Raw genomic sequence first — 15,129 nt, 5'->3', positions numbered from 1 at the left:
TTTTCCTTTCTTCCCAAAACTCTCCCAGGAATGAGTTTTTATAATTTTTATTTATTTGTATAAGAACTAGTAAATGGATTGTATATCTTGAGACTAAAATTTAGACATTTGTATCTGTTAGCTCTTGTTGTATAATAAACCATCCCCAAACTCAGTGGCTTAAACAAAAACCATTTATTTTTTTAATTAAAAAAATGATTGCAGTACAGTGGATTTATTTACCATGTTGTGTTAATTTCTGCTGTACAGAAAAGCGATCCAGTTATACATATACATATTATTTTCTGTATTCTTTTCCATTATGGTTTATTATGAGATATTGAGTGTGGTTCCCTGTGTGACATAGTAGGACCTTATTGTTTATCCATCCTATACATAGTAGTTTGCCTCTGCTAGTCCCCAAATCCCAATTACAAAACACATTTGTTATTTCTCACAAGTCTATATTCTGCTGATCTGTGCTGGCTGCAGCTGATCTTGACGGGGTTTGCTTATGTGGCAGCTGTCAGTTGGTGGGTTGGCCGAGGGCTGGCTGGTGGCTCATCTGTCACTGGTGGGCTCTTCTTCATGTGACCTTTCATCCTCAAGCAGGCTAGCCCAGGATTGCCCTCATGGTAAGGCAGGGTTCCAAGAGAGAGAGGGCCACTTGACACCTTGTCTTAGAACTGGCATTTGGTCACTTCTGCCACATTCTATTAGGGGAAAAAAAGCTCAGTCACATTCAAGGGCTGGGGAAAAATAGACTCAACCACTCAAAGTCACATTACAAAGGGTGTGGGTACAGGGATGGTGGAAAATCAGGATCATTTTTGCAACTACAAAAACATTTTGCAACTGCAGAAATGTTTGTTATACTACAACATCCACTCTTGTCCTTCAAACTTGCCCTCTTTCAAAGCACTCTACCCAGTCCAGTGATGTACCGACGAATGGAAAAAAAAAATAGAGTTCCCTAATGGCTCAGTGGATTAAGGATCTGCATTGTCATTGCTGTGGCCTGGGTCACTGCTATGGCTTGGGTTCAATCCCTGACCTAGGAACTTCTGCATGCCACAGGCATGGCCAAAATAAATAAATAAATAAATAAATAAATAAATAAAAAAGTAGAGCCTTTCTCAGAATCTCCTTGTGGGCGGTGTGGGTTATAAGCCAATTAAGAAAATCAGTTTGTCTGTTAGTCATCCATTTTATCCAACATTCTTGGTTCTAGATAATTTTTGAGGATTTCAAAATACCCAATCCATGATAAAAGAATTTCAAAATTGACCTCCATCAAGAATATTGAAAAGAATGTAGCCAGACTTTGCAATCAACCCAAGCGAAGCATTCTAAAATGTTTAAAACAAAGGCAGTATCCCTGGACTAAATGGAGAGAGCATGACACATCAGTTACTTTGAAGCAATTAACTATTTTGTGTGTGTTTTTTTCTGGAACATTTTTTAAAGCCTTACTTTAGGTGGTATAAATAAATACCTATGGACTACAGAAATGTTTGGGGGTTCAGTATATCCTAATTGAATTCCAAATTAATTGAAAGGAGTTAAGTGTTGACTCTTATTTCTGTTGCAAATTACAGCAAACGAACTGGATTTTGTCTTCATTTTGCTCTTTACATAATGTTTTTGGAGAAAGAGCACATGTTTATTCTAACACCATCCCAGTTCAGTGTTGGCTGTCATGAGGATTTCTAGAACCTAATATCTTAGATAGTGCTTTTGGCAGCCATTTCAGAACCAGTTTAGACAAACTTAGTCACCTAAAGGGAGTTGACTTGGGTTGTCCTTCAGGGTCTGTTACGAAAGAAATATGTACCTATAAAGTTAACCAAGACTTAGTAGTAAGTAAGTAAGACTAAGTAGTAAGACTTAGTGTTAGAATGTCCATCATTTGGCCATATACGTTTGGGTCTAAATCGCCTCCACGTTGGCATTAATGAGAAACTCAGGTGATACAGATTCTGAATATATCCACTTTTTGGCAAAAAATAAAAACCCCTTCATGACTAAGTGCTGTATTGTTGTGAGCCACACGGGAAGTCCATGAGTAAGTGCTATGGGAAGTCAGAAAATAGGAGCAGAGGGAGTTCCTGTCGTGGTGCAGTGGTTGACGAATCCGACTAGGAACCATGAGGTTGCGGGTTCGGTCCCTGCCCTTGCTCAGTGGGTTAAGGATCCGGCGTTGCCGTGAGCTGTGGTGTAGGTCGCAGACGAGGCTCGGATCCCACGTTGCTGTAGCTGTGGTGTAGGCCGGTGGCTACAGCTCCGATTGGACCCCTAGGCTGGGAACCTCTATATGCTGCAGGAGCGGCCCTAGAAAAGGCAAAAAGACATAAAAATAAAAATAAATAAATAAAAAGAAAAAGAAAAGAAAATAGGAGCAGAAATCCCTACTCCCAGTATTAGTGATCTTACTCACCTTGGGACAGCTTAAGAGCACTTGTTCATATGAAATGCTACCAAGCACTCAGGTTTGGAGGGTTTTCCAGTCCCAAAATAGAGGGCAGGTTCACTTTGTCGCTCATTAGAAGAGGCTGTCTCCTCTTCCCTTGACCTTAGAGTTCGGTTTAGTGAAGGTCGGTGGACCGGAGGAATGAGAGTAGATAGGCCACATCAGGCTTGGGAACTAACCTGGGCAAAGGATGCTCGATCAGGTGCCTGGGTTGGAACTGTCGGCTGGCTGTGCGTTCATGAACGTGCCACATGTCTTTCTCGCTGGCCCTGTTTCTGTGGCCCCCCAGCAGGTTTCTTTGAGACTTTACATTTGAGCTCAATGGTGCAAAAGATTGGAGATTTGGAATCTGGGAGTCCCAGTGTATGGGCCAGTCATTTCATTTGCCTGAATCCATCTGAATCTCCCCATCTATGAAACAGGCATGAAAAGACCTCCCGGGTTGCTTCATGAATCAAATGAGATAAAGCCGTATAAGAAAGAGTCGTAGCTTGTGTCAATGGAGAGCTTCCTGTGGGCCAGGCACGATACTAAGGGTTTCAGCTGTACTCACTCATTTCCTCCTTCCTGAAATCCTATTGTTTCTGTCTTACAGTTGAGAAAACTGAGAGGCACAGTCTGTGGAAACTGCACCCTCTAAAACACACTCAACAAATGTAAGCTATTGTCTTAATTCTCCTGATAGTGTCTGTTCCTCTGACCGTCGGACCTGGGTCCGGCCAATGCTAGCCCCGGGCAAGATCCCAGGCTGTGTTTTGCTCCACTTCTGGCAAAATCTTCCCTTTCGCCCTCGAAGGTTTCCTGCGGATACCATGACGGTCACGGTGGTGTATGATAACTCCGAGGCCACCGAGCTCTGTGCGGCTCAGCACCTCTACCTCAAGCCCATAGCAAAGCTGATGATCAGCGTCCTGCTCCCGGAGAGCACGGAACCCGTGAGGCCCTTCTCCAACTGGGAGGTCCTTGACCAGCTGAAGAGCCTGATTTGCCCCGACCAGTTCACCACCGTCCGGCTCTCCAAGAGCACCAAGGACTTCATCCGCTTTGAGGGGGAGGCGGAAACACGAAGTTTGGTTCAGATCCTGAAGGCCAAGTTACACGGGAAGCTCATCAAGCTAAACGGGCTGAAAACAGACCTGAGAGTCGTGGCCACAGATGCCCAGGGAGAGTGGGAACACTTCCCCAAGGAAAGGGGGGCCCCGTCGGCTGATGGGCCCGAGGAGCAGGACCAGGATAAGAGCCCGGATTCCATATACTTTGAAGGCCTACCCTGCAAGTGGTTTGCACCTAAAGGTTCCAGCGGGGAGAAGCCATGCGAGGAGATCCTTCGGGTGGTCTTTGAAAGTTTTGGGAAGATCAAGAATGTGGACATTCCGATGCTCGACCCCTACCGAGAAGTCATGACCGGTGGGAGCTTTGGGGGGCTCAGCTTCGGCTTGCAGACGTTCGAGGCCTTTATACAGTACCAGGAGTCCACGGACTTCGTAAAGGCCATGGAGTCCCTGCGAGGGATGAAGCTGATGCTTAAAGGGGATGATGGGAAGGCTCTGGCGTGTAACATCAAGGTAAGGAGCAGCCAGAGGTATTAAAAAAAGAGGCTCCCCCCGTTCAGGTGGCCCTGCGTAAAGGCTAGAAGGCAGCATCCGGAACACATTTCCTTAGACCCCGCTAGCCTCTGATCCATAGCCGTGGTAAAGATTTGTGTTTTCACTAACAAGGGGCTGTTTCGGGGGGAAAATGCTATCCTCCCGATTTGAACATTCTGCTCTCAGCCTTGCTGCCAGCTGTAGTTTGCAAGCGACGCTTGTTAGAGTCTGGGGGCTCTGTGCCAGCTGCTCGAGGGCATGAAAGGATTCTTCGTGGTCCTTATGGAAGCATCTCATGTGCTTATTCCATCTGACAAGTTGCTGGGAGAGAGGGCAGCCCGCGGCCTGAAACCACGAGGAGAGCGGTTTACTCCCATTTTACTGTCAGGGTCTCAGTTTGCTTTTGTGATGCCTGTCAGGCAAGTTGCTCAAACAGAATCCCAGCAAACCTGGATCCTTTTCTCTCAAAGCCAGCCCGTCTGTCTAGGCATGTCGCGTCATCCCTGTCCGAGGACCTGGTCACCTCCTCGGAGCCTTAATTCAGCAGAAGAAAAAAGTGCAGCCAAACCCTCTTTTTCTCCACATCAGTCTTTAGCATGAGTTTAGACTTTCCGCTTCCACAGCTTCCTGTGTATGAGTGAGTGAGTGAGCGAGCGTGGGTGCTTTAGGAGTGAAGCTCCTTAGGTTAGAATGTATATTTGAAAATTAGGAGGGATGTGGTCACAAGACATACGATACAGCACGTACGCTGCTGACCACCCGCATACCACACCCAGCTTACACAAGAACGCATCACCAGTCCTATGAGCACGTGCTCCCCTCTTGTACCGTCCTCAGTCTCAGGCCCCCTCCCTCCCCTCAGAGATAACTGTGATTTCGGTGTTTATCATTCATGCATATTTCTTTTTTTTTTTGTCTTTTTAGGGCCACACCCACAGCATATGAGGTTCCCAGGCTAGGGGGGTTGAATTGGAGCTGTAGCTGCCAGCCTACAGCACACCCACGGCAAGGCCTGATCCGAGCCGAGTCTGTGACCTGTGCCACAGCTCACAGCAGTGTCGGATCCTTAACCCACTGAGCGAGGCCAGGGATCAAACCTGTGTCCTCATGGATACAGGTTGGGTTCGTAACCACTGAGTCATGATGGGAACTCCATGCATATTTAACTACCTACTTCTGCCTCCTTTTCTTTTTTTCTTTTCTTTTCTTTCTTTCTTTCTTTCTTTTTTTTTTTTTTTTTTTGCTTTTTAGGGCCATGCCCACAGCATGTGGAAGTTCCCAGGCTAGGGGTTGAATTGGAGCTGTAGCTGCCAGCCTACAGCACAGCCACAGCAAGGCCTGATCCGAGCCACATCTGCTACCTACACCACAGCTCCCAGCAATGCCGGATCCTTAACCCACTGAGCAAGGCCAGGGATCGAACCTGCACCTCATGGATACTAGGCGGATTCATTTCTGCTGCGTCACTATGGGAACTCCTGCCTCCTTTTATCTTTTAAGCAAATTTACTTGTAGTGCCTCCATCTGACTTTCACTTTATTTAAAGATTTTCAAAGTTGTTTAATAATCACTGTAGTCAGATCTTCTATCTCATTTGGTCAGTCTTCTTACATCTTTGCTCCCCCACCTCTTTTGGGGTTGTTTTTGTCTCCCAGGATTAAAAAATATATATGTTAAGTCAGTTAATGAGTATAACAGACCAGAGGTAATATACTCATTTCCTTTAAAACCCGTGCCTCTAACGGCACTGTGATGCCACCTATGGCTGTCAAGTGAGCTTTTCAAGGGTTCTGCCAAAGAAAATTCTGGAGCACCACAAGGACAGTCTGGCAGGTGACTGAGAAGCAATGGAATAGTCTAGGTCCTGGGATGCAGAGAAGGCATTTTTTATTCCTTTAGTTTGTCATCACTCCATACAAATGAGGACACACTTTTCTGTTGTTTGGGGGCAGGTTATGTTCGATACAACCAAACACTTCAGCGAAGGCGCTATAAGGAGGCGGAATCAAGAAAGGCTGAAATTACAGGAGCTGGAGGAAGAAAGGAAAAAAGAAAAGAAGAGAGAAGAGGAAGAGGCTGAAAGGTGAGGAGACGGACGTCAATGCCGAGGGTCTTTTTTTCTTTTTTCCTTTGCATTTATAGATTTATCCCTTCAGGGGACTGGCTACGCTTGATAGCCCGGCGGCGGGGAGCGGGAATGGGCGCAGCTTGGACAACTACGTGGAAGCCTGCGGTCTTTCTGCTGTGTTGTTTGTTACATAACCCAAATCGGGAAAACGGTTCAAAACAAGAGACCTGAAAAGTAGGCTTGTCGGGAGGAACAAGTAATGAGAAATAGTGGGACCAGCCAGATTAAGATGTCTGGGAGGAAATGGTGATTTTAAAAAAAAAGACCAGGAACCTTTTTTTTTTTTTTTTTTTTTTTTTTTTTTGTCTTTTCTGGGGCCACACCCGTGGCATATGCAGGTTCCCAGGCTAGCGGTCGAATCAGAGCTGTAGCCTCTGGCCTGCGCCACAGCCACAGCCACAGCCACGGGGGATCCGAGCCGCGTCTGCGACCCGCACCACAGCTCCCAGAAACGCCGGATCCTTGACCCACCAAGCAAGGTGGCGGAGGGGGTCAAACCCTCATCCTTGTGGTTATTGGTTGGGTTCTTAACCCGCTGAGCCACAACCGGAACTCCCAAGACCAGGAACTTTTAGAGTGAACATGCTAGCCTACCACCTTAAAAGTGTCACCAATTTCCCTAAAGTGTACCAAATTTTACCTCGCCTCTCAGTTGAAATTTGGGGGAAGAAGTCTTTTTAGGTCTGGAGAAGATTTTCTTCCTAAAAATGGTCAGTAACCCAACTAACCCACAGGCCAGAAGGCATGGATTTGTTGAGACTATTTTTTCTTATTGGCCCAAGTGCTTTCTGTGAATTGCAGGAACCTCCATATTTCTTTCTCTGAGCGTCTCATTGCCGGGTGTAGGAGCTCGTGTCTGGACAGGCTACTGGCCTGCCAGAGCTTTGCCAGGAGGGGACACATGCGCCAGAACTACAGGGCTGCCAAAAGCAGTTGGACCTCCCGGCTCCTCCCCTTTGCATGTTGCTTCTTCCATTGTTTATGCAAATGCTAGGCGTTCAAAGGAGGAGTTAAAGGATCCCCTTCCGCATGCCTCGCACTTTTTTTGGCTGGCCGTCGAGTGCCAGGAGTTACTTGAGGTCATGTCTGTGACACTTGGCCAGAAGCTGAGCACAGTCAAGCTAATGATCCCCCCCATTTTCCAGATCGAGCGTGCCGTTTAGATCATCCTCCAATTTTTGGCCAAGTCCTCCCTCCGCTACTCGTCTTTTTGTGCCCCCCTCTTCGCCCCCTTTTCCATGGTTCCATGAGGGCCTAACCCAAACAGCTCACTTTGTCGGAAATCGGCTGAAAAATAAGCCCATTTTCTTCGAAACCGGGATGTTCTTGTGACAGTGCACTAAGCAGTCTGTACCAAACCTCCCTTAAGGTTTTCTTTTTTTTTTTTTTTTTTTGTCTTTTTGCTATTTCTTTGGGCCACTCCCGCGGCATATGGAGGTTCCCAGGCTAGGGGGTCCAATCGGAGCTGTAGCCACTGGCCTACGCCAGAGCCACAGCAATGCCAGATCTGAGCCACGTCTGTGACCTACACCACAGCTCACGGCAACACCGGATCCTTAACCCACTGAGCAAGGCCAGGGATCGAACCTGCAACCTCATGGTTCCTAGTCGGATTCGTTAACCACTGCGCCACGACGGGAACTCCCCCTTAAGGTTTTCTGAGTGCCCTGGCTTACCTTTATTTGCCTCCTCGAAAGCAACTCATGGAAAGTTTTGATTTCAAGAGCAATGAAAGCATCACAGTGAAAGCAGGATCCACGGCTCTCTGCTTGTGGTCTGAGAAGGTGGGGGCTGGAGGCCCCTCCTTTGAATTTAGTAGCCTTTGTTAAAATTTTTGTCTTTTGTCTTTTTAGGGCCGCACCCATGGTGTATGGAGGTTCCCAGGCTAGGAGTCGGATCGGAGCTGAAGCCGGTGGCCTACACCACAGCCACAGCAACAAGAGATCCAAGCCGCATCTGTGACCTACACCACGGCTCACGGCAACGCCAGATCCTCAACCCACTGAGCAAGGCCAAGGATGGAACCCACATCCCCATGGATGCTAGTCGGGTTCCTTAACCACTGAGCCACGACGGGAACTCCCTTTTCTTTTGTTCTTTTTTTTCTTTTTGGATACTCTCTCGACATAAGCTCTCCATGTTTCTAACTGCTCAACTTAATCATGCGTCTTTCCCCTGGACCGACGTTCCCTGTGCCTCCTATCATCAGCTGTCTAATGTCCGGCCCTGGGGTTTCGCAGTGAGGGATTTCTGGAGGCTGGGGAGCGGGGGGAGCAAATGCCTGGTGCACACCTGCTGAATGGCCCACTTTCCTGATCATTGTCCAGAAAAAGAAGAGAGGAGGAGAGGAAAGCCCAGGAAAAGAGGAAAAAGGCCAGGGTCAGGAGGCGTGCCCTGAAGGAGAGACACCGGCAAAGGAAACAGAAGGACCCCACCAGAGGCGAGGCACCTCTGGAGGCCGCCGCCCCGGCGGAGCACTGGGAGGAGACGAAGGACCTGCTGGCTTGGAGGCGGGTGGAGGCCCTCCGGCTGCTGCGGGCGCTCCTGAGGAAGATTGCAGCGGCGCTCTGTCCGGGTTCTCCGGTTTGGGTAGGTACTGACCTTCCCGAGCCCCACGCTTTCCTTTTTAAACAGCGGCCTATTTCACATCCCCTGCGTGGAAGACTCCCTGCATTCACGGGGGTTCGTTTTCAGCAGGCAGATCTCTAAGACCCCCGGGGGCACCTTTCCCCCGGCCCTCTGGCACACACACTCTGTGCTCCTAAACCTCAGCACGCTTTCACCCAGGGTGAGGCAGCTCGTGTATCTACTCGCCTCAATTCCCAAGGATATGACAGCAAATGCCAGGGGGAAGAAGTGGATGGCGTGGGCGTTTGGTTGGTGGTCCTCCCTGAACTCACCTCGGCCATTCATCAGCCACAGGCTTGGATGAGAAGGGAGATCCTTGAACAGAGACCTTTATGGAGCAAGCTCACGTTGGTCGAACCTTAAACTATTTGCTAAGGAATATCTTATATCACAGGCCAATTGTTTAGTTTGGAGCGTCTCCATTTTGGAAGGTTTTTCCCCTCCCATTTAGGGTCGTCCTAAAGAGCCAGACTCGGCAGATGTGCCAGAGGGAAGGCCAGAAAGGCCTCCTAAAGTGTTCATTTGAAAATCCACATTCAGGAGTTCCTGTCGTGGCGCAGCGGAAATGAATCCAACTAGCTACCGTGTGGTTGCGGGGGTCCATCCCTGACCTCGCTCAGTGGGTTAAGGATCTGGTGTTGCCGGGAGCTGTGGTGTAGGTCGCAGACGCAGCTTGGATCTGGTGTGGCTGTGGCCGTGGTATAGGCTGGCGGCTCCAGCTCTGATTAGACCCCTGGCCTGGGAACCTCCATATGCTGTGGGTGCGGCCCTAAAAGAACAAAAAGACCAAAAAAAAAAAAAAAAGACAACCTACTAATGGGTGAAAATGTTGCAACTAACAAGGGCTTAATCTCCAAAAAGAAAAAAATCCACATTCAGCATTCTTAAGGATGAAGAGTGAATGGCATTCGTTTTATAGAGTTCATTTTTTTTTTTTCTTTTTAGGGCCGCACCTGCAGCATGTGGAAGTTCCCAGGCTAGGGGTCGAGTCAGAGCTGCAGCTGCCGGCCTACACCACAGCCACAGCCACGCCGGATCCGAGCCTCATCCGCAACCTACACCACGGCTCATGGCAATGCCAGATCTTTAACTCACTGAGTGGGGCCAGGGATCGAATCAACGTCTTCCTGGATACTAGCTGGGTCCTTAATCTGCTGAGCCACAATGGGAACTCCTGTAGAGCATTTCTTATTCCTCTTCATGTCCCCAGCCCCTAGCACAGTACCCGGAACAGTTAGGTAGACTCATCCTTTGGGAACAAAGGCAAAAGGGTCCTGTGCTTTGAAGGGAGGTAAACCGTGGTGCCTTCTGACATAAGGACGGCCCCAGACCTGGTAAAAACAGCTCATTTTAGACATGAATTTTTTGTTCCTCCTGTTGCTTCAGTGTAGTGTTTTTCCTAATTTGGACCTAGTCTAGGCGAAATTAGAGACCTCTTCAGAACCATGTGAGAGAAGCCCCATTTTTCTTGGAAATGTTTAATCTGTTTAGTGTTTCATGTGAAATGATGAACCTTTTTCTTTGAAGGAGCCCATGTGGTTTCATCCACAGGTGGTAGATATTGCAGGCTCCGGAGCTGACCGCGCTGCAGGGACCACATCGGGAGGTGCGACGAAAGAAGAGTTAAACACACAGTATCTTCAAAACCAGGAGGAGGTGCCAGGATACCAGGTTTCCAAGTCCGACACCAAACGAAGACAAAAAATGAAGAAAAGAGGAAGGGCTCACCAGCGTAAATCTTCCCCCCATCATAGGGGGAAAAAGTTAAGATATTCAGCTAGAAAAGAGAGACCTGGAAAGTTATTATCCAATGACCACAACCACAGTTTGGTCCCCGACCCGAAGGCCTCACCAATTGCAATGATTCAGGGTCCGTCTCTTGAGAAAGAAGACCCCCATGGTTCTGATAAGTCCTGTTCTCCCGGATTATCCGAGAGAGACCGTGGCAGGAAACAGAAGATCTATGAAACCGACGAATTTATTGATTATCTTCTAAACTATTACCAAACTCCAAAATATGCCCGTATCTGCCTAGAGCCCCGTCACACAACAAGCACGTGTCAGTGGCAGAGGGCTGTCCGTGTTAAAGGAAATGGCTTTCAAATCAGTCTGAGAAAACGGAAGTGTCCCTCAACCAGTGTGAGCCAAAGGCAAAGCCTGGGCAGCAGCGAACAGGTGCAAGAAGATGATCCCTGGCCAAAGACGTGGCTTCCAGATCCTGGGCAGAGACCCCAAGAGAGAGGGCACGTGGATTACGCTGCGGAACGGACTCAGGACTTTCAGTATCTCTGCAAGGACACGGCCAGGGAAGCTGGTGATCAGCTGTCCCCACCAGACGGAAGGAGCCATCTGTTGGAAAAGACGCACGCTCACCAGGTCAGAGACTCCAGATCCCCAAGTCCGAGCCAGGTTTCTTCGCCCAGCAGGTCGGCAGACTTCGATTTGGTGCTGACAGATTTCTTAGAGGAAATCAGCAGTGATTCTGAATGCTTCAGCGAAATCCTTAGCGAAAACCAAGAGGAGAAGGAGAAGTCTGTGGCCACAGAGGATAGCTCCCCGGAGCAGGGGTCGCTTGATGCAGATGAAGGCACCCCTTGTGATCCAGAAGTGAGGTCAAGTCCGCAGCCCTTGTACGCACAGTGGAAAGATGATGGGGAGAAAAGACACTCTCCGTACAAGCTCAGGAAACCGGGCAAGAGGTCTCAGTATGAACCGAGATGTTCATGGCTTGAGGATGAAAACGAGTCCATGACCGATGAGAAGGGCAACAGCAGAAAGAGGGGAGTACCAGCCCCCAGGTACTTGTTTGATAAAGGCTACTGCCACGAATCCCGTCCCGGCGCACAATTCGACAACATGGCCAGAAAGAGGAGGCGGTTGACTGACGGTACCTTTGACTATAGGCCCTTTCGTGTGCCAATGACATCATCCAAAAGGGCTAATGCTTCCTACCTGATGGATTTTCCCAAAAGAAGAGAGACTCTGCGGAAGTCACAATATACCCAGGAAGCAAGAAGGTTTGAGAGACACGACAATTCCGAAGAGGTCACGCTGAATTCTGTCAATTATTATGTTCGACAGAAAAGTCAGGAGCACATGGACTATGGAAGCTGCATTGGAAACAACTACACTAGTTCTTTCTATTTTCCAATGTTTTGAGGGTCTCTTAGGCCAGGATACCCTTATTCACGGTGAAAAGATTTGCAAGAAGAAAATGTAAAACCAAACGTAGCCATGTAGATAGATAGCAGCCACAGAGCAAGAGAGCAACTCTTAGGAGCTTTGCGCAAGGTCAAATGCAAAACCCTGTTGGTCTTGCCAAAGGATAGATCAAAGCGACTGCAGGTGTGTTGGCAGGCTTTGGAAACGCACAACATCCCGATCCTGAAGCTTAGTAAAACAATGTGCTTACAAAACCTCTTTATTCAAGAACAGGCATTTCTATAGTTCGAGGGCAACTCTAATTGGGTGCCGGCAAAGGAGCAACTTAACATGGAGAGGAGTTAAGATAGCCTTCTGTGGCTCTGTAGCTGTCATAACGTTATCATTTAGTATCATTTATCTTCCAAGGGGATGGCAATGAAAGAATAAGAGTCTTTTCGCTTGTTCTTTGATTTGGTCAGAGCGCCATGTTCAGCAACCAACTTTTCCTGACTTTGGTCTGTCTAAAAATTCTTATAGATAAAAGAAGAGAGACGACAGCTAGAACATAAAACGGACTTCTTCATGACATTAGAGGGTTTCATGAGCACCCACCCGAAGGACATTAATCTTGTGAATATGTTCATAGGACTCAAAGGGTTGTCCTTTTAGAAACAAAGCCTTAGAAGGAGAATCTGAAAGGGGCTCCGATTGCCCTGTGAGGCTGAAATAGGTAGTGAACCATCTGCAGAGTTGTTTTTTGGGGAGAACCCCCTGTCATTCCATCCTAGAAAAGCAACAGGATTGAGGTGATACAGCATGGGATTTGCAAAAGGAAATATCGAACCATGCTGGGGCACCCATAATGGCACTCGCTTGGGAAGAGAGGGCGTGACAGTATTCCATTTCAGGTTATGTAATCTTTTCACTCAGGGTTGGGTGACATCAGTTTGTAAAAAGCCACTGAATATCCCCAAACTGACTTTTATAAAACAGTAACAAGTGCCTCATCAATCCTCAATGCCATGGAGTTAGGAAGAGTCAAGGGCAAAGCCCATAGTTTTCTAGCTGGGGAAAAATTGTATGTGTGCAGGATTTGTAAACTCTTAACATAAGCAATTTATCTTTTTACCTACCGGTTTTGGACCTCTTGAATATGTTTTTAAATTGAGATATTTTATAGATTCGTAGAGACTCACGTCTTAATGCAGCGCACGTTCTGTGGAAAGCTCGGCTGATTTCATTCTGCCTTATGTTGGATTTCGGACTTCAGGGGGCAGTAGATGGCTTTTCTCTTCCAACCAAGCGTTAGCTGACGTGGCAATTGATGACATCAGTAAGATCAGACCGCCTGCAGCAGGGAAAGGTGATTTTAATCCACCGAAGTAGTGGAAGGCAACATTTTCACATGACATGAGTCATTTCATACAGTCTTGATGGTCTGGAAAAGTACCAGCTGATAAAGCCAAGGCAAGCGCAGAATGACGAGGCGACCTGGTATCTGAAGCGGCTATAAAATCTTCAAATTAATCTCAAGTAAGAGTTGTTTTGTTGATCTCTTCTAATCACACGGGCTAGAGGTCCGCCAGCACAGGCAAAAGTTCGGAAATGAATGTTACATAGCAGATAAAGTTTATTATTCACATGATGATAACCAATGACTGATCTTTATTCGGTTCTACTTGCAAGCCAGTGACTCTGCCATCCAAACCAGGCTGGGCTTCTGTCAAATCTGAAAAAATCGCTCCTAGGATGAGTGCCTTTTCTCCTCTGAGGACTAGTAATGACTCTTAATGTTCAGTGTACTGTTGTCCGGAGTAGCCTTTTAAACTACCAACAGCTTGTATTTTTGTCAGATAACTTTTGGTAACCAGGTATTATTCTCCTCCAATGAGACCCCACCTCCTTATTTTTTCATGTTTTTGTGCCCTTGAAACAAAGAACGTAATGGGTTTGTAATGGAAAGCAGCTATGCTTGCTTTGGGGAAAAAAAAAAAAATCTCAATCTCTTCTGTCACTTCATTTTTCTTTGCAGAGATGTTAGGCATGAAAACGGTTTGCTGCTCAGTAACCAGACATTAAAAAAAGAAATTGCAGAATACAGCATGTATAATTAAAAGTTATTTTGTATAATAGAACTGGTGCTAAGTCACTTCCATATAATATTTTTGTCTTGTTTGGTTTGCTAAACACCATCCTGTGACCTAGAAGAAAGCGAAAATACTGGTTTTATGTTTACTTTCCGTACAACCTTGGATGTTTATGTCTTGTGGTAAATGCATTCTAGATTTGAGTAAACCTCTTTTTTTTTTGGTGTATGTAAGCCTTGAACGAAGAAGAGAACAACTTATGCCGAACTTTTCGAATAAGCGGCTTGGTAAGGGACGAGATAGAATGGAAGATGCTGTAATCCCTTTCTGATAACATTGTTATTCTTCGTTGTGCTGTTATTTAAGTGGTGCAGAAGTATTTTCTCCCATTGTCTTTTGATGTCCAACTAAGTAAGGGCCTGAACTTTAAACTGTGTCTTTTTCAATAGATGTTTTCATGTTTCCCCTTGTATGTGCTGCAATAGTGCTCTAAGAAAGCTAAAAAAATCTGTCAATGTGTTTTTGTTCAATTTGCTTGAATTTCTCAGGTAGAAAGCCATATCACCTGGTCATTTTGAAAATAAGAACCAAATAAATGTATTTGTATTTGTTGCAAGACCATGCGAAATGTTAACTTTTAAATAAATGCTGATAATTCCACTTTGGTGTGGGGGGGGTTTCTACCCGCAGTATATGCTGCTTTGCTCTAACGTTGCTGATCCTTTTTCTCGTTTGCATTGTTAGGGAAATAATACATATTTGATTTTCAAATATATTAAAAATAAAATTGTCATAGTGAAGAGTCTTTGTTCATTGACCTCATGTATTGGCTAGGATGTGGCACATCTACAATGACGTTTTTTCTATGATGGTATCCATGTCTAGCTTCAATTTCAATTTTTTTTTTTTTGTCTTTTTAGGGCCGCACCTGCAGCATATGGAAGTTTCCAGGCTAGAGGTCCAATCAGAGCTACAGCTGCCAGCCTACATCACAGCCACAGCCATGTCAGATCCGAGCCGCATCTGCAACCTACACCACAGCTCATGGCAACACTGGATCCTTAACCCACAGAGCGAGGCCAGGGATCGAACCTGCATCCTCATGGA

At 46.7% G+C, this 15,129-nt stretch overlaps 1 protein-coding gene across 7 annotated transcripts in view; it reads left to right on the top strand.

The window, feature by feature from the left end:
- Window positions 1-14,822, top strand: part of AKAP17B (A-kinase anchoring protein 17B) — a 36,034-nt gene extending 21,212 nt beyond the window's left edge. For 2 of the 7 annotated variants that reach the window (XM_085008281.1, XM_085008280.1), the window contains 3 exons: window positions 5,988-6,118; window positions 8,491-8,752; window positions 10,319-14,822. In XM_085008281.1, coding sequence (XP_084864407.1) covers window positions 5,991-6,118; window positions 8,491-8,752; window positions 10,319-11,950 — 2,022 coding nt within the window. In that variant the 5' untranslated portion in view covers window positions 5,988-5,990 and the 3' untranslated portion in view covers window positions 11,951-14,822. Of the gene's footprint in view, window positions 1-3,044; window positions 4,015-5,987; window positions 6,119-8,490; window positions 8,753-10,318 lie in introns of those variants that run through there. The other 5 variants (XM_085008279.1, XM_013986379.3, XM_085008278.1 and 2 more) reach the window with 5 other exon arrangements.
- The last annotated feature ends 307 nt before the right edge of the window (window positions 14,823-15,129 follow it).

The sequence above is a fragment of the Sus scrofa genome, chromosome X (genome assembly GCF_054392235.1).
Source record: "Sus scrofa isolate SSC_HxYL_T2T_F1_AM1 chromosome X, Sscrofa_HxYL_maternal_Yorkshire_Landrace_v2.0, whole genome shotgun sequence".
Taxonomy (NCBI): Eukaryota; Metazoa; Chordata; class Mammalia; order Artiodactyla; family Suidae; genus Sus; species Sus scrofa.
Note: the sequence above shows the minus strand (reverse complement) of the source record. Positions and strands in the feature narration are given on the sequence as shown.